At 40.2% G+C, this 18,540-nt stretch overlaps 1 protein-coding gene across 5 annotated transcripts in view; it reads right to left on the bottom strand.

Moving 5' to 3' along the window:
• The window catches only part of LOC306988275 (CD276 antigen homolog), a 169,308-nt gene that overhangs the window by 138,648 nt on the left and 12,120 nt on the right, over positions 1-18,540 (bottom strand). For 2 of the 5 annotated variants that reach the window (XM_079593092.1, XM_079593093.1), the window contains 3 exons: positions 9,812-9,852; positions 9,378-9,710; positions 7,884-9,161 (listed from right to left, as the gene is read on the bottom strand). The exons of 1 other annotated variant lie outside the window; for it this stretch is intronic. In XM_079593092.1, the coding sequence (XP_079449218.1) occupies positions 9,037-9,161; positions 9,378-9,710; positions 9,812-9,852 (499 nt within the window). In that variant the 3' untranslated portion in view covers positions 7,884-9,036. Of the gene's footprint in view, positions 1-7,883; positions 9,162-9,377; positions 9,711-9,811; positions 9,853-15,463; positions 18,521-18,540 lie in introns of those variants that run through there. 2 more of the 5 variants (XR_013795365.1, XM_079593094.1) reach the window with 2 other exon arrangements.

The following is an 18,540-nucleotide window of genomic DNA, read 5'->3' as shown; positions in this document are numbered from 1 at the left end:
AAGAGACATTCCTGCTTATTTTAGCAAGACAATGCCAAGATTCATTCTTCAAATGTTACAACAGTGTGGCTTCACACAGTAAAAAGAGTTCAGTTAGTAGTTGTGGGTATGCGCTATATGCAGGCTATATGCGGCGCATAGGGGCATATTGGTATTTTCTATATGTAGCTGCTGTCCGTTTCTAAATCATTTCTGCATTTCCTCAATGTTATATACAATTTTAGAGGACTAACAGGCTAGTAGGCGCTACTAGCCTGTTGGTTCTCCGCTGCGTTGGAGATGAATATGAGCCTGATTCCATGTCTCCTCACTCCGTCTCATCCAGTCATCCACGGCAGGAACAGTAGACGGTTCTCCAGCCCAGGGGAACAAAGGTGGTTGGAACCCGAGGATGCATTGGAACGGGGTCATACCAGTAGAATGTTTCTGTATGGAGTTCTGTGCATATTCTGCCCACATAAGGTATCTACTCCAGTCCTCCTGATGACTGTGGCAGTAGGAGCGGAGGAAACGAGTGATCTCCTGGTTCAAGCGTTCAACTTGTCCGTTGGACTGGGGATGGTAACCTGAGGTTAAGCTCACATTGACTTGAAGTTTCTCAAAGAAAGCAGCCCAGACCCGAGAGGTGAATTGGGGACCTCAATCAGATACTACGTCCTCGGGCAATCCGTAAAACCGGAACACAAGGTTGCAGAGATGTTCAGCCGTCTGCAGAGCCGTGGGCAGTTTGGTAAGTGGAATGAGCCGGCAGGCTTTTGAGAAGCGGTCAATGACAGTAAGAATGGTAGTGTAACCTTCTGAGAGCGGCAGGTCTGTGATAAAATCTATGGCGATATGCGACCATGGGCGCTGATGTATGGGAAGTGGTTGGAGCAGACCTGCGGGCAACAGTCGAGAGGATTTCTGAGTGTTGCAAATCTGACACAGCTGAACGAATTTGTTAGTGTCCTGGGGCAGTGTGGGCCACCAGTAACGGTTTTGAAGAAGCTGAATAGTGCTCGCGATCCCCGGATGCCCTGAGCTGGGGAGGGCATGAACGTGTTCGAGCACCTTGCCTCGGAAAGCTTCCGGAACATATATCTTCTCGGGGGGAACGTCTGATGGAATCTCTAAATTGGCATTGGCTTGAAGGAGTTCCGTTTCAAGATCCCACTGAATGGGTCCAAGTACCAGGTCAGGGCAGATGATAGACTCAGGAGCATGGGTTTCTGTGTCGGTGTCAAACTGACGTGACAAGGAGTCAGCTTTGGTGTTTCTAGAACCAGGTCGGAAATTTACCGTGAACTGGAACCGGGAAAAGAACAGAGACCATCTGGCTTGGCGTGCGTTTAGTCTCTTGGCCGTGCAAAGATACTCCAGGTTCTTATGGTCAGTGAACACCGTAAAAGGATGAAGAGCCCCTTCGAGCCAGTGCCGCCACTCTTCAAGTGCAGACTTCATGGCCAGTAACTCACGATCTCCGACATCATAATTCCTCTCTGCAGAATTCAATTTCCTGGAGTAAAAGGCGCATGGATACAATTTAGAGGGAACTCCCTGTCGCTGTGAAAGAACCGCTCCCAAACCTGTGCTTGAGGCATCCACCTCCACCACGAAAGGCAAGTCAGGATTTGGATGGTGTAGAATAGGGGCGGTAGTGAAGCTATTCTTTAGCTGATTGAAAGCCCGGGTAGCACTCTCGTTCCAGGGAAGGCGGGTCGTGCCCCTTCGGACCAAGTCCGTCAAAGGTCCTGCCACGGAACTGAAACCTCAGATGAAACGACGATAGAAATTCGCAAAGCCCAAGAAGCGCTGCAGTTCCTTTAATGTACTGGGCTGAGGCCAATCCACCACCGCTCTCACTTTACTCTCATCCATAGCCACACCCTCGGGACTGATCACATATCCCAGGAATGTCGTGGACGTCTGATGAAAGTCACATTTCTCTATCTTGGCGTAGAGTTGGAATTGTATGAGTCTCCGGAGCACCGCTCGGACATGTTGAATGTGGGCTGTGAGAGTATCGGAGTAGATCAAAATGTCGTCTATGTAGACTATAACACTGCGGTGGAGCATATCCCGGAACACATCGCTAACAAAGGATTGGAAAACCGCTGGACTATTGGAAAGCCCAAATGGCATAACCAGATATTCGTAGTGTCCTGTACTTGTCGAGAAAGCAGTCTTCCATTCATCTCCCTCGCGAATCCGTACCAGATTATAGGCGGAGCGGAGATCCAGCTTGGTGTAATACTTGGCCGTGCGAAGAAGCTCCAGAGCAGCGGGTACCAAGGGCAGTGGATAGCGGAACTTGACAGTGCGTTCATTGAGTGCTCTATAATCGATGCAGGGTCGCAGACCTCCATCTTTTTTCTTTACGAAGAAGAAGCCAGCCGACACGGGAGAGGTGGATGGACGAATGAACCCTTTGGTGAGCTCCTCCTCAATGTACTTCAGCATAGCTTCATTCTCAGGCGTAGAGAGAGGGAATATGCGGCCTCTGGGTGGTAGAGAACCAGAGATGAGCTCGATCGCACAGTCGTACTCACGATGAGGCGGTAACTTTGTAGCTTTGGTTTTGCTGAAGGCTTCGGCTAGGTCATGGTACTCGGCAGGCAGGCTTGATGGCACGGAATCCTCCCGGGGTTCTGAGACAGTTCGGACCGGTAGAGGCTTGACTGTAGTAAGACACTTGGAGAAACAGTTCTCGCCCCAGCTGATTATCTGACCTGTGGTCCACTGCAGATGAGGATCGTGAGATCTTAACCAGGGTAAGCCCAGGATGACAGGGGTATGAGGAGCATGGATGACATAGAAGTGTATAGTCTCACAGTGAAGTAATCCAGTACGCATGTGGAGTTCCTGAGTAACGTGAGTAATGCGGCCAGTGCCTAGTGGCCGACCGTCGACAGCCTCGACAGAAAGGGGAGAAGTGCAGGGAATTAGAGCAATCTTGTGCAACAACGCAAAGTCTCTTGACATGAAATTTCCAGCTGCCCCAGAATCGACTAAAGCTAATGCAGTGAAAAAAGCCCCATTGTTAGTGAATTATAATGGCACTGATATACAGGATATAGAATTTAAATAGTCAAGGTTCAGACTCACCGAGGATTTATCCTTGAATGTGGATCGTTGCGGACAGTGCAGACGGAAATGTCCAGTGCCACCGCAATACATGCATAACTTCATGGTCCTGCAGCGATCCCTCTCCTCCGGAGACAGACGCGAAGTGTTAATCTGCATGGGCTCGCTGTTCTCGGTGGGCGTGCGTATGTGGCGCGAGGCGCGAGGAAGCTGCGTGCTGTGGTCGTGGTGCGGCTGTCACTACGGCGAGAGCGCATCAAGTTGTCGATTTGAATGGAGAGGTGAACGAACTGGTCCAAATCCTTTCCCTCGTCACGACAGGCTAACTCGGCTTGCAATTCGTGGTTAAGACCCCGTCGATAAATCACCTTGAATGCGTTCTCCGTCCAATCGGTTTGAGCTGCCAGTGTACGGAACTTCAGTTCGTACTCCGCGGCGGGTGTTCTCCCCTGTGCAAGCTCCAGAAGAAGATCTTCCGCTCCTTTCCCCTCCTTGGCATGCTCGAAGACGGCTTGGAAACGTTCCAGGAATTCCTCGTATGAAGCGAAGGCGGTTCCATCGTTCCTCCAGACCGCGGTGATCCATTCCAGCGCACATCCGGTGAGTAGAGAACAAACAAAGGCGATTTTGCTGGAGCTCGTGGCGTGTTGGGAAGTCTGCTGGGCGAGATACAGGGAACATTGTAAAATGAAGCCTTTGCATTTACCGGGGTCTCCGTCGTATTTCTCGGGCATCGCGAGGCATGGATTAGCGCTCGCGGAAGTGAGTGAGTCCGGGAGAGGAACAGGTACAGCGGGTGTAGCCGCGGGCGCCGTCTCTGTGTTTGATTTCTGCAAGATTTGTACCGCTTTTATCAGTTCCTCCGTTAGCGTGGTCAGTCGAGACAACTGGTGGTGATGAGTGGCTAGCTGAGAGGCTTGGGCGGTGTAAGCTGCCGACAGGGCGGTCATTGTCGCTGGATCCTCGTGTGGCGAAGTATTCTGTTGTGAATCAGAAGTCCGAGGCAGATCCATTTGCAACAATTTAATGAACAGTCTCTTGCAAACATAAACGTTTCAATAATAAGCAAACATAAAGGCAGCTATGCTTGAATAGGTCCAGGAAGGACGTCGAGCTGTAAGCGGCTATCTGGGCAGAGACAGGCTCGGGTCTGGGTAGACAGCAGGCGACGAATAACTGAGACAGGCTGGGGTCAGGATAGGCGGCGAGTATCAGAATCCAGGTACAGGCAATGGTCACAAGGAAGGCTGCAGACAATCAGATAAGTTAGCAACAGGTTCAGAGAAACGAACAGACATGAAACACGGGGTGAGACAATACTTCGCACAGGACGCCGAGTTAACAAGGCAGATATAGCTTAGGGCCAACGCTGATACAGAACAGGTGCGAAGCAATCAGGGCAAAACGATCCATATTAAGCTGAAGTATGAAAAAACCCTTAGTATTCAGGAGAGAGGTTTCGGGACTGAATACAGAGGACTGGACTGGACACTGTAACACAAATCAAAAGTTAGCGGGCTTTATGTTCACAGAAGCTGCTGAGCGCGAATTTTATACAACACACACACCCACACACACAATGTGCAGGTTATTTACAGTAGTAGAAGGACTTTGTTCTATCATTACCTTCTATAATTGGTTTTAATGTTGCTAGTCAGTGAGGATAACCAGTGGCGCCTTAGCTTTAATATCAATATCAATATAGCACTGGTACAAATAGCTTCTCTCATTGACCAGGATTCAAAGAGCTGCAACACTGCACTGTTTGATTGATGTACTGAAGCTATAGCTAGCTAGAAAAAAAATGACAGATAATTGTAAGGGTTATAAAACAAAGTTCTAAAACAAAATAGTGTAAGGCCGTGTGTCCACCAAAGCGTTTTTTTTTCATGCGGCTGGCATGTTTTTTCAATTGTTTTCAAAGGGAGTGCGGCGTTTTGACATAAGTTCAACTTTGGGAAAAACGGAGCGCTTATCACCGATCAATCACAGTGAAGGAGGGGCGGGACAAATACCACACCGACCAACTGTCACAACAAGTTCACAACATTATTTAACTTATGTACAACATCAACCAGCAGAGCTAACAGAACAAAATGGATGAAAAATATATATATATTGCTGGTCTCCGAACATTCGTGTCTATACCAGATGACATCCGTACTATATAAACATTGTATGAAACACATTATCTGCAAAATCAAGTAAACTGTGCCGCGGAAATTCTGTATAGGCTATCATAGCAACCAAGTGTCTCAACTGAAAAAACGCTGCGCTGCCATAACACTTAACTGTATTAAATGCTGCAACAAAGACTACATGATGCCCTTAAAAGCTACAGGCGAACAAATTATGAATGAACATTCACCTCAAATACCAGCTTGTTTAGTGATAGTGTGTGAGCAAATAACAGCCGAACCCACCTGAGCTAGTTAGATATCAAAGAATAGAAAGACAGTCCAGTCCACTACTATTACTTATGAATGGGAGAAACTGTCCCGCGACTCCTGCCTTCTAGGTAAAAGAGCCAATCGCTGATTAGTAAAGTCATTGCGTCACTGCATCGATCTGTTAGAAGCTCTGGTTCCCATAGAAACCTGAGACTCGCGCTTAGGACAGCACATGCGCATGGGCTCATCTAGCCTGTAAAGTAAGGGTTTGGTGTGAGCCAAGTGGAATGGATTTGAGCAGTAAGACTGTTTTAGATCTTATTGAAAAACACAATGATTCTTTAGACCAGGGTGACTGTGGAGTTGGTGTTTTCCTTGACCTATCAAAGGCATTTGACACTATTGATCTTAATATTCTTCTAGAGAAATTACATCACTATGGTGTTAGAGGAGTAGCACTTGATTGGTTTAAAAGTTACCTACATGGTCGGAAACAATATGTGATGATTAATAATCATATATCCCAAATGAAAGAACTTAAATACGAGGTTCCCCAAGGCTCAATATTGGGTCCATTACTCTTTAACATATATATAAATGACTTTGTGAATTCCTCTCAAGTATTTCAAAAGGTGATGTTTGCAGACGACACCAATTTGTTTTTGTCACATAAAAATTCAAGTGACTTACAAATTATTTTAAATGAAGAACTACAAAAAATTGTTGTCTGGTTCAAGTGCAATAAATTATCCCTCAACATTAAAAAAACGAACTATATAGTGTTTCAATCAAATATAAGGGCATCAGCTACAAAACAGTTTTGCCTCAATGTAGATGATGAGGAGATACTATCAACCACTTCTACAAAGTTCCTGGGGGTTCACATTGATAAATGTCTAAACTTTAAATGCCACATTGATCACTTGATACACAAGCTTTCAAAACACGTTGGTTTGTTCTTCAGAATACGGCATTATCTCACATTACCTGCTCTTCTTACCTTGTATAAAACCTTGTTCGAACCTCACATTAGTTATTGTAACGTAATTTGGTGTAATACCTACCCGAGTCATTTAAATAAATTGATAAGTCTACAAAAGAAGATAATACGAGCTATATCATGGTCTTGGTACAACACTCCTACAAGACCTCTCTTTCACCGCTTAGGTCTCCTTCGGCTTACTGAGTTGAACATATACCACAATGCGTGTATTATGCACCAAGTAGTTAATGTGACAAACAGCAGGCTATCTCAGCTCATTCCAATTAGTAGTCCGCTTCACGCTCATGCCACTAGGAACAAACATCAAATTACTGGTAAAATCAGAAGACTTAAAAGTGCAAATTTGAGCATTACAAGTAGAGGCCCAAAGATTTGGAATGAGCTAGATGGCAGGCTGAAGGTGTTGAAATCTGTATCCATCTTTAAGAAAACACTAAAAAAGGAACTTTTACGCTTATATCTATAACCTTTCCAGTAGCTTACCTAGACTACAGTTGATCCTAAAAGCATTGTCCTGTCCTTGTGTGTCTTATGTTGTATTGTGTATTTTCGTATGATATCATTGTTGTGTGATTGGTGTTTAGTTTAAGTACTTGTTCATAATGTATCATTTCAATATGTCCTCAGGCTCCCTATTATAAGCTTTGAATAGCTTCTCTGGGAGACCTGATTCACACATTACGATATGTGCCACTTGGTTGTGCCATCTGTCTTGATTTTATGTGTGGATGAACTAATAAAGAAAGAAAGAAAGAAAGTAGCGGAAATCAATGCTGTAGCTAAATCGCGGAATGGAGTTTAATGTATTACGGCATTCCTCAAGTGGAATGGATTTGACTGACGGCGCGCTGAAAAGGGAACAGACATACGCAGAATTAGAGACGGTAAAAGTGAGTGGGTCTAATATCATTGGTATTAAAAAGTAGCCTATATACAATGGTTCCGACACCCATGCATGCAAGCCAATCAGAATCCTCAGAATCGACAAGAGAGAACCTAAAACCCTGTTTCTCCCAGTTGACACGACAACATATAACCGGCGTTTTCAGAAACGTTCTATCATGACAGAATATGCTAATTGAAGATAGTTAACTCCACATCAGCAACATAAATTCATCAACTAACCTTTCAGAGACATCCTGTTGCTTCTACATGTTGTCACTTCTTCTCGAGTCTCTCCATCTTTGTCTGACTCTGTTACATTAAAGGCAGAACAGTTTCTGTCATTTTAGTGTGTCTGCGTGAGGTAATCGCAGCTGCTAACACACACGAGCTCTTGAAACCCCGCCCTCTGCAGCAGCTCATTTGCATTTAAAGGGCCGGGCACAAAACGGTGCGTTTTTGCAAACCCTCAAAAAGTGACAACTTTAACATGCTATATAAACATATCTGTGGGGTATTTTGTGATAAAACTTCACACACACACTCTGGGGACATCAGAGATTTATTTTACATCTTGTGAAAAAGGCATTTTACCACCCCTTTAAAAAGAACCAATACTTTAAAACAATACTTCTGATTGTTTACCTCAGAATGGTGCACAATCACATTTATCAGGCTTAATTTATCTGAGATCTATTATTACGAACCATAATTTTTTTTGCATACTTTTGAAAACTGCAAATATAAATGTATTCATTTAGAAGGCATTTTTATTCAATCAAGCTTGCAAATGAAGGACATAACCAGCAAGTTATCATAATAATACTTATACTACTGTGTGTATATATTTATGTCACTGTTCTTTTTATAGTTAATCAGGCTGTAACAAAAAAAAAAATATATATATATACCAGAAAATAATGTAGAGAAAACCTGGACAAAGTTTGACGGCTATCAATGTGGTTACACGTTTTGTGCTATACACACCTTAACTTATCTGTCAGATTCTTAAAGCTATATCTGACTCATCTGTGAAAATAATATTACTGATGATATAAAAACATTTACAGAAATTAAAAAAGTGTATAGATAGCAAATATGTTAAGTCCCTTCTAACTTCCTTAAAGGACAAGTTCGGTATTTTACACTTAAAGCCCTGTTTTCAGATCGTATCTGATGAAATAGAACGGTTAAGATTAAAATTTGGACACATGCTCCTGTCCCGAGAATTTTAGGTTTCTTTCGCTTGATTTGATTTGCTCCATTGACTTGTACATCCAATACAAGTCAATGGAGTTGGACAAAAACTAGGATTGAAACCGAAAATTCTCGGGACAGCAGCATCTGTCCAAATTTTAATTTCTATTTGCCGTTCTATTTCGGCAGAAACAATCTGAAAACAGGGCTTTAAGTGTAAAATACCAAACTTGTCCTTTAACTGTACTTGTGTGCACTCTCAGTGCAGTGAGCATTATTTCACCATGTTAACAGACCCTTACCAATAAAGTCAAGAATGACCGGTTCTGCTAACAATATATCCAAAATGGGTTTGAACTTCAAATAAATAAAAATATTATGCATAATCATTTTGGCCACAGTTTCATACAGCATAACATCAGTCAGAACATTTGGGGTCCAGGTACAAACGATTGTAACTATACGCTAAAGAAAGGCACTACAGCAATACAGTCAAGCAAATTACTCTGATATAGTGCAAAAACTCAACAGGAACAGGAAAGTTACAATCCCTTCCGGCTGTAATCTCATGGAAGAGCTTCTTGTATTCACTGTTGATTTTGGAGTAGACACTGTAGTAGGCATTGCTGTTAGACAAAAAAAGTCACAAATATGAAAACATTACTATTGAGACAGTAATTGTCTAAAATTGCAACAAAGGCATACAATGCACATGCTGGATGATAATTAAGGACAAAATAATTGCGAAAGCTTAAAGCTAAAAATATATTTGATGAGGCATTGCACATCCTTTTATCAAATGACTCAAACTGCCTATGTGAGTAATAACGGTTTCCACATACCTCTGACTAGCAGTGTTAATTTGTGTTCCTTATCCACGTCTGGGATAGAGCAGGAGAACTGTCCTTCATCTGTGAGTCTCAGATCTGAGAGTCTGAGAGAGAAGTTTCCCTTCGCATAATCTGAGGATAAACTTTCTATTCGACCTTTAAACATTGCATCCTGTTTTTCTGTTAAGGGCTTGCCATTTTCAATATCATAAACTTTAGTTGTTTCTTTGTATCTCCAAAACACATCAATTTCATCTGTCTTTAGCTCTCTTTCTTTGTATGAACATGGCAAGATGACTGAGCCTCCAACAACACCATTGACTGGAACAGGGCTCTGCAGAGACACTGGAGACAAGAGTAACGACTTTAGTAAGCAAACCATAAACAAACTGCACAGAATGTGAAACATGAAAAAACATTGTAAACTGAAGTCTGTGAACACTAACCTTTGTCTATCAGATGTAGAAAGAAATAAATGAACCAGTATCTGCGGAAAAAAAGAAACAAAATAAATGTTATTATACGTCTGACATGATTATTAGGCAATGGTTCTTGTCTTATTAAAAGCAACATTTTAGTTTTAGATAAACTAGTTTTATTCACTTTGGCACTAGACACTGGACATCATGCCTAGAGAGTATGACATCAGAGACATGTCATATGTGGGGTCTGATGACGAAATGGAAGTTGCGGTAGTATTTTATATTTATCCAAGTAAAATGGCTTTGCGAACAAAAAAAAAATGTGAAAAAACTTGATTTTGTCTATGTAGAATTGATTGGATGGTTGTGGTTTGCTATTGGTGGATCTCATGTGAGTGACAGGTTGCTCCGCCCTCAAGTCAGTAAACGCATCATCAGAGAAGAGATGTCACTGGAAGAGGGAGGGGAAGTTATTGTGATTAAAGATTACGAATGCACAAAAAATAATTATCCGCGTGGATAAATCATTTAGAATAAATGCTGCAATATTCCATTCCATAAAAATAAAAAAGAATTGCCAATTTTGATATCATGGTGACTTAACAAGATGTAGCCTATCCCATCCCCAAAAAGCACTTCCTAAAGATAGTTATGTCCACTGCAGTCATCAAAAAAATTTTAATTAATTAAAGTGCTAAAAATATTATGAACATTTATTTTATTTTTAAGATAAAAGGAAATAATGTCTATTTTCAAGGCCATTAAGATCTATGCATTGTGATAATATATTCATCAACATATCTAAGAAGGTGTGTTTGTGTGTTTTAAGCACCTTTTGCCTTAACTGGTTCAATTTCGATAGTCCAGCAGTGTGACAGATGAATTATTCGAAATAGAAACATTCTATGTAATCTCTTAATTAACAATTGACCGTTCGCAAAAGCCACGCCCCTTAGTTATTGTTACTACGCCCGTCAAACAATTGAGAACCATAGCCATGGCTGGGTTGAGATCCATACATTAAGTGATTGGTTTTGGAGTAATGCAGCAGACATATCCTCCAGGGCACGACAGAAATATAGACAGAATAGCGCACGGAGGTCGGGAGCACATGCACAAAACAGTTTTGTAAAATTATATATCAATCATTTTTATTTGATCATATATCATTTTACAAAACTGTTTTGCGCATGTGCTCCCGCGCGCGTTATTTCAGTCACACACTGCAATCAGAGGACGCGCTGAAACCATCAACTCTCCATGCGGTTCTCTTCATTCATAACTCGTAGCCGACTGAGAAGGATATATTTGTGTGAATAGTTGTGCAACTGCGCAAACTTTGTTTTGAAGTTTAATGTTTGAGTTCCAGAGGAATTTGTGACTGTGTTCCTGTTCAACCACATCAAAGTTTCGTAATTATTTCGTAATTCGTAATCCGTGCCTCTGGTTTGCTGACTGATGAGGGGCCGCAGTGCTGTAGTGAAACGGTGTTTGTACATGTAGCCTATTTTTTAATAATAGTTGAAAGCAATCATAAAATACAGCAAGTTTTAAGCCCGTGCAGACCTCACTGCCATAGGCGCATCGTTTCACTATCTTGCTGAAATCGGAATGTTTGACGGAGGTCCTTCTCCTTAGTTACAGTTGCTGAGCTAGGATTGGACGAGAACCGTTCGAGGGCGGGGTTTTGCGAACGGTCAATTGCATCATAATACAGTTTAAAGGTACTGTGAAATCAAAATGGACATTCTTATTTTTTTGAAGATTGCATTATAAATAAGTTATCTGTGCACATCATCAGTAAAACAAAAGTATTTTCTTAATCTTTAATCAAATACATTATCATCCTCTCCACCTCGCAACATTAGGCTGGTTTGAGATGCGGCTGAAATGAGGCAAGAGGCGGCTGCAGTGAGGAGAGTAGAAAAAACAGTGCAGGACGGACAGATCTCTCTTCTATCGGACACTGTGAGATCAAAGACGGGTGTCGCTAATAAACTGTTGCTAATAAACTGGAAGTAATTTAAAGTCTGTTGCTTTTGAAAAGAAATATAATGAACAGGACACCTAAAGTCTACTTGTTATTTCTAATATTTACTTTTTATATAGACATGTTTTATATACTTTTTAGAAATATGAAAATAATCACACAATGTACATGATTTTAAAATAGCCCCTTGAAGCTGCACTTAGACTGCAATTTGGACCTTTAACCCGTTGAAGTCCACAATATGGAGGAATGTTTTCCTCAAAAACCTTAATTTCTTTTCGAATGAAGAAAGAAAAGCAAACATCTTAGATGATATGGTGAGTAAATGATCAGGAAAGTGAATTAAGATATAATCTTATAATCTTTAAGCTGTGTCGTCAGCAAGTCGTTTCCCATCGTGCTTTAGATCAGCGCAGTCGGTGAAGAGCAACTGTCAGCGTGACATCAGAGCAACCGGCATGCATCTCGCAGTGATCACTGGTGATCGGTTCTGCGCAGATTTTGCTCATCTCAAACGAGTCTAGCATCTCTGTGTTAACACATGCTCCCAAAATTACATGATGAAATTGAGCCATATTCAGAAAATGAATAACTGATAATAAAAACACATTATTCTTTAAATTCCAGATGTATTTTGAAGAATGCTGGTAAACAAACTGTTGACGGCACCCATTGACTTCCATAGTATAAAAATAATATTATGGAAGACAATGGGGACCAGTGTAGGGTTGCACCATCCGTTCGTAAGTTCTTTCCTAAATTGGTACGTAAAGTCCACAATAGAGGCTTAGTAACTACTAGCTAGTTTGTAACTAACTCTGTACTTTATTCCGTTGCACTATTTGTTCGTAAAGCAGAACGTAGCTAGTAGGTCGTAAGCTCTCTGTAAAGTAATGTGTAGTCGCATAATATGACATTTAGATGATCCAATAGCAGCCTTCAAATACGTGAGAAGAAGTTGTGTTGAAATGCTGTGAATTTCAGTTTATCCTTCATTCTAACTTATTTTGCCTCACGTTACTAACGGTATAATAAGTTTCCATTAAATACGATATTTGATCATCATAAGTGTTTTTTATGTAACTAACATTCAGAAACTATATTTGAAATTAAATTAATAAGGATCAATAAATAAATGTTGATACAAAAAACATAAGAAGTGACATTTATTGATTATGACTGATATTTGACATGCATGGAGTCATGGGCCGATGCACACAGCGCGCGGTTTAGGACGGGTTCGTGTTAAGGATAGCCGCTAACAAAGCTAAAGTTTTCACATAATGTTCTCTCTTAAAATGTAAGCGAGTGAATTGTCAGCATTATCATATATAGCCTATGTCTAAAAATAATTGAAGTCTGTCAGGTAAAAGAAGAGCTTATTGATGCAGTTCAGTTTGTCTGATATTTTATTCTATTAAAATAACTATTACTGGGTCATTCTACAGAAACATCCACTTTTGGTATGGCAAGATGTCTTAAAATGTATTTATTTTTCTAACATTTAAACGTAGACCACATGATTCGATTACCCTTTGACTTTATGAATACACATAAATGACAGCTTCATTTTTAAATTTTTTGTGCATTTATTTAAAGACCGCATGTAGCCTATACCAATTTTTTTGTCACTGGTGTTACCTTACTTCTTTGGCAATATTAAAAGGTTTTTATGCACATGTAGTCAGAGTTACTGAAAAATAATAATAATGCAACAAATAAGGAGATTATGTTTATTTTATTTTAATCAGGTTTGTTAGAAGAGTGCTTGAATGAGGTCAGTTCATTTGCACAACCATGTATTTGCGATAACAATGAAAATATTTGAAAACCAGTTAAAATCAAGTAATGATGCAATCCTTTAAATCTTAACTTTTGAGTGTAGCAGAATTAAATGGATGTAAAATTATCATAATGTCACACAAGTGACATTGTATTTAATGTGACAAAAAAAAGACAGTAACACCAGTGACACAACGAATCACCAATGACATGCATAAGACCAAATATCATTATTCTTCAACTATAATTAAGTAGATGAGACTAAATTCAATTGTTACATTTGGCACACAATCTAAATGAATAGCTTTGAATAAAGTGTATAAATGGGAGTCACTGGTGTTACCCATAAGAAAGGTGACACCAGTGACAATTTTCATGAAAATTTAATTTAAATTCACTGGTGTCACCTAAATGTCACTGGTGTCACCTTATGGGTAACAGTGACTCCCATTTAACAATAAAGTAGGCCACACCAGTGACTTCAACTAAAAGCTTCATATGAAATCATGAGATAAATGAGAACATATCTAATAACTGAAAAGAGCCAGTGGATTTACTATGGGCCTTTCTTCATAGTTATTCAGGAAATTGGAAGAAGGAAGTCAAGTGATGTCATCTGTGTGATTTTTATTTCATCAATTTACATAATATATTAGATAGTTATGTTATTGTATTTTAAATGGTGTAAAAACCTGTTATTGATCTCAAAATAAAGCATTTTCCCTCTGTACGTGACTGTGGGGACGAGCACTTCTGTGGTGCTTGGAATTCTATATAATTAATATTCTCACTTGATGGCTCAAGAAGGTGTAATTGTTCAAATAACATTATTTTATTTTAAAATGTAAATAAATTGTAATTCTAAAGTGTTTTTTTAATGCAATATTTCTGTAAAAACTAGGGACAGAAAAATTGACATGTCCGTAGGATGACCCTACTCCTGATCGGAGGCTTCACAATAGTACCTGGTCGTCATAGTGACGCGACACACACCCGCTACCCACACACACAGAACAATGGAGGAAATCGAGTGTATGCTGTTTTACATAATATTAGTAATGGGTATATCACGCAATCTCTGGCCAAACTACTTAAAAATGTCGGGGTTATTCAGGATACTCCGTGTGGCACGTGCAAAGATGAGGCCGTGAATAGTGACGATTCTCTCTGACCAATCAGCAGTCTGCCGTGTGTCACATGACATTTTAGTATCGCCTCAGCTCGCTTAGAACCTCGCCGAAGGTGATACGAAAAAAAGTACCTGGAAGCAGGTACCGGTACAACTTTTACACAGTGGAAAACCAAACAAAGGCAAGTCGAGTCGAGGCGAGGCGAGCTGGTACTGTGTAGTGGAAAAGCGCCATAAGTTGTAACTTACGCACAGCTGGTGCAGCCGGCCCCAGAAGCCGTTTGGCTACCAGCATTCTTCAAAATATCTTCTTTTGACTTCAGCAGAGGAAAGAAACTTTTTGGGTGAACTGTCCCTTTAAGAGACTGTGTTGACGTTTTAGCCATGACTAAACAGTCCTCGTGATGCTATTCATCTGTACTTCTGCTAATTTTAACATGCAATTAATTTGCAACAGCATTAAAACCTAACCACAGCCACCATGCCATCTAAGATTTACTTACGTCCAGCTTACACGTTGTTTTTATTCCACAGAACTAGCTTATAAAACAAAAGTTATAGACTACACTGACCTATCACACGCGGAAGTCACGTTAACATTTACAAAACTTTTCGTAGACTCTTGTTTTGTGAAGGCCATGTAACATGATGTGAACCTTCATTTTTTACATGTCTCTAAAATTAAATATCGAAAATGTACACCAACCAGCTGTATAGGAAAATTGAAAACATGTCTGTTATATTTAGCTAACTTACACTAGAAATGTGTACATACCTTTCAAACATGACGAGACGAGACGAGACGAGACGAGACGAGACGAAACGAACCGGGCGGCTAAATCGGGGATGCGTTCCAGTCCAAAATTGTTCTGCCCTTCGCTAACTTCCCTCCGTCTCGTTCACTCGGATGTACGTCATTGCTTACATTGAACGAGTGCGCATAGATGCGAGCATAGATGTACATAATAAAGGCTAGATGTCTTACGGCGGAGTCTCGAACGGCATCACCCGGCGGCCATCTTGTCACAGGAAAGCTTTCAGTAAGGTGAGTGATCTGCACGAACACAAATCCTCTTATCTCGCTGAAATCTTGACGGATTTACAAACGGTTTGGTTTCTTACAAACGTTATTAACGTGGCTATAATTCTGGATGCTTGAACATGTTGGAATATATAATATTATAATTATTCATAAATACGCAGTGTCATAACTACATCTCTGAGGTTTATAACAAACCAACCCGTTTGAAAATCGGTAGACAATTGAGCAAGTTATGGTTATGTAAAAAGTACATGCACCATTCAAACAATGTTACGAGTGAGCGAGCCCCCTGTGGCAAGATGGCCGCCGTGTGCGGACGTCGACCTCCATTGGCCAGCAGCGCGGACGAGACATCTATAGCCTTTATTATATGATATCTATGGATGCAAGCATAGATATTATATAGAGACTAGATGCCCTATTGGCCGCTGGGCACCGAGAAATACGGCCGCCATCTTAAACCGGTCGTACTCCTAGTTTCGTTGCTTAGCAGCAGTTAGATTCCAGAGCACTGTGGAGCATTTTCCTGTTCTAATCGGCGGACCATCGCAATATAGGGCCCGGGATTACTTTTCACAAGTAATTTTTAACATTACCGTACTTTTGGTTGTATTTTGTGAATAGAATATTACCAGATAATTGAGAAGGAGCAAGGATCTTTGATATTACTGTACAGAAATCGTAGCCAGCTAACGTTAGCTAGGCTGTGTTTACTGCATCACTCGGCATGGAGAGGTTGGGTAAAGTAATAATTATAAGAGCTTCTCGGTTATCAGATACAAGCATTCAACGGCCCTGTAGTATACATATATACATATAGGTTATTTGTGTTTGCGCACGTGATATCAGGAAGCAATCTATGCAAGTTAATAACTTTAACTTACCTGTGTAACGTTAACTTTAATACACACATGACGGCGATGCGCAAATCGAGTGTGTGTGAGAGAGAGTAAGTGTATCTGTATGTATATGTGTGTGTGTGTGTGTGTCACATCATTATTGTTTCTTCAACTTATTAAAATATCTTACTTTACTGAAACTATCTGTTTCTGCTTCTTTATCATATTTATAGTGTATGATTTATAAAATACCTTATATCCTACATCACATATTTTGATTTTGGACGTCTGGTCACTTTATATCTGATATCAGAATATTATATTACTGTTAAGCCTACTATGAATATTAAAATATGCCGAACCATGTGTCCTGTATCATAGCTACATGAATGACATTTGCAGAAAAAACCCCCGCGTGAAAATCAGTAAGGTATTCAGTGAGGTATGATTAATTAAATGCGCTGACAGCTCATTGCACCTGCCATACAGATTACACTGAGTGGAGCGGGTGACCGGTTTAAGATGGCGGCCCCACGGCTCGACCGCGCTAATAGGCAGTCGCGGTCGATAGGGCGTCTATCTATATGATGTCTATGGATGCAAGTGCCCACTACTGACGGAAACTGCAATGACGGCGTCCTAAGCCCTAAGCTCCGCCCTCCTACGTACTTCCGTGCTATTATTTAAATGTATTTTTTCCTTTAAGAATTTGTTTAGTGCAGCATTCAAATCATCAAATGTATATGTGTGTTTGGGTTGTTTTAAATAAAAAATATATAATTAATATATCACAGAGTTGTTTGTTGTTGTTGGGTTTTTTTTTGTTTTGTTTTTTTGTTTTTTTGAGTAACATCTTAAGTGTTTGTATTCTCTGTTTTTTTTTTGTTGTTTTTTTTTAAATTGTTTTTTTTTTATTGCAAACTTATACATAACAACAAGCTCAGGGATGTTAAGCAAGGATGTATCATTTACAATGAACAAACAATGATAGGCTACACTACATAAAACATGAATATCCTGGATTTGCATACATCAAATTATGTAAATATACATACAAAAAAAAGAAAAGAAAAGCATAACAATAATAATGTTAAATCATATCTTTGAATAAATCATCATAATGCATCAAAAATTTTGCACTTTTTTTGTTATTTATAAGTTTAAGGGATGAAATAAAAGAGTTAAGTTCAGCAAGAAAAAGAGGAAAGCTTAAAGGAGACTTGAGCCATTTTTGCTTGTGGATGAAGAATTTTGCATACAAGATCAAGAAAATAACAATATATTCAAGGGACCGCAACTTTGGGTTTTCATAATAAAAGATAACCTCTTTGAGAGTGAAGGTGTGGGTCACATTTGTAGGGCTAAAAAGAAAAGAGCTTAATTCAACCCAAAATCTATTGGTTACATTACAATTACAAAATAAATGGGCGGCTGTTTAGAGTTGTTTGTTGTGGTGATTAGACGAGATCTGTGGTGACGTCACAATTGTACTGCACTTCAAGTGTACTCGAGTCGCTCCCTCGGTCAAAATCGACGGAACGAGGGTCTCCATATAAACTTCCCTCGTCCACTTCACGAATTGGAACGCACTTCAAAATGGCGACAGGGATTCACCCGTGGAGAAGTGCTTGGAGAAGTTCCAACCATAGACAGTATATAAGATGGACACAGCGACCCCATAGACTTCAACGGAGAAAAGTGAAGTCAAGTCAAGTCAAGTCAAGAATATTTGTATAGCGCTTTTCACAATACAGATTGTATCAAAGCAGCTTCACAGTATTAAATTAAAATAATAATAAAACGTCCATGTTTGGTAATGCTAATCAATAGTAATATTGATTGATTCATTAAATTGAATATCCCCAACTGAGCAAGCCAAAGGCAACAGTGGCAAGGAAACGAAAAACTCCATCAGGTGACCTAATGGTGACCTAAAACTCCATCAGGTGACCTAATGGTGACCTAAAACTC

This window comes from Phoxinus phoxinus (assembly GCF_949152265.1).
Source record: "Phoxinus phoxinus genome assembly, chromosome: 20".
Taxonomy (NCBI): Eukaryota; Metazoa; Chordata; class Actinopteri; order Cypriniformes; family Leuciscidae; genus Phoxinus; species Phoxinus phoxinus.
The sequence above is the reverse complement of the archived record's forward strand: the minus strand, read 5'-3'. Positions and strand labels throughout refer to the sequence as shown.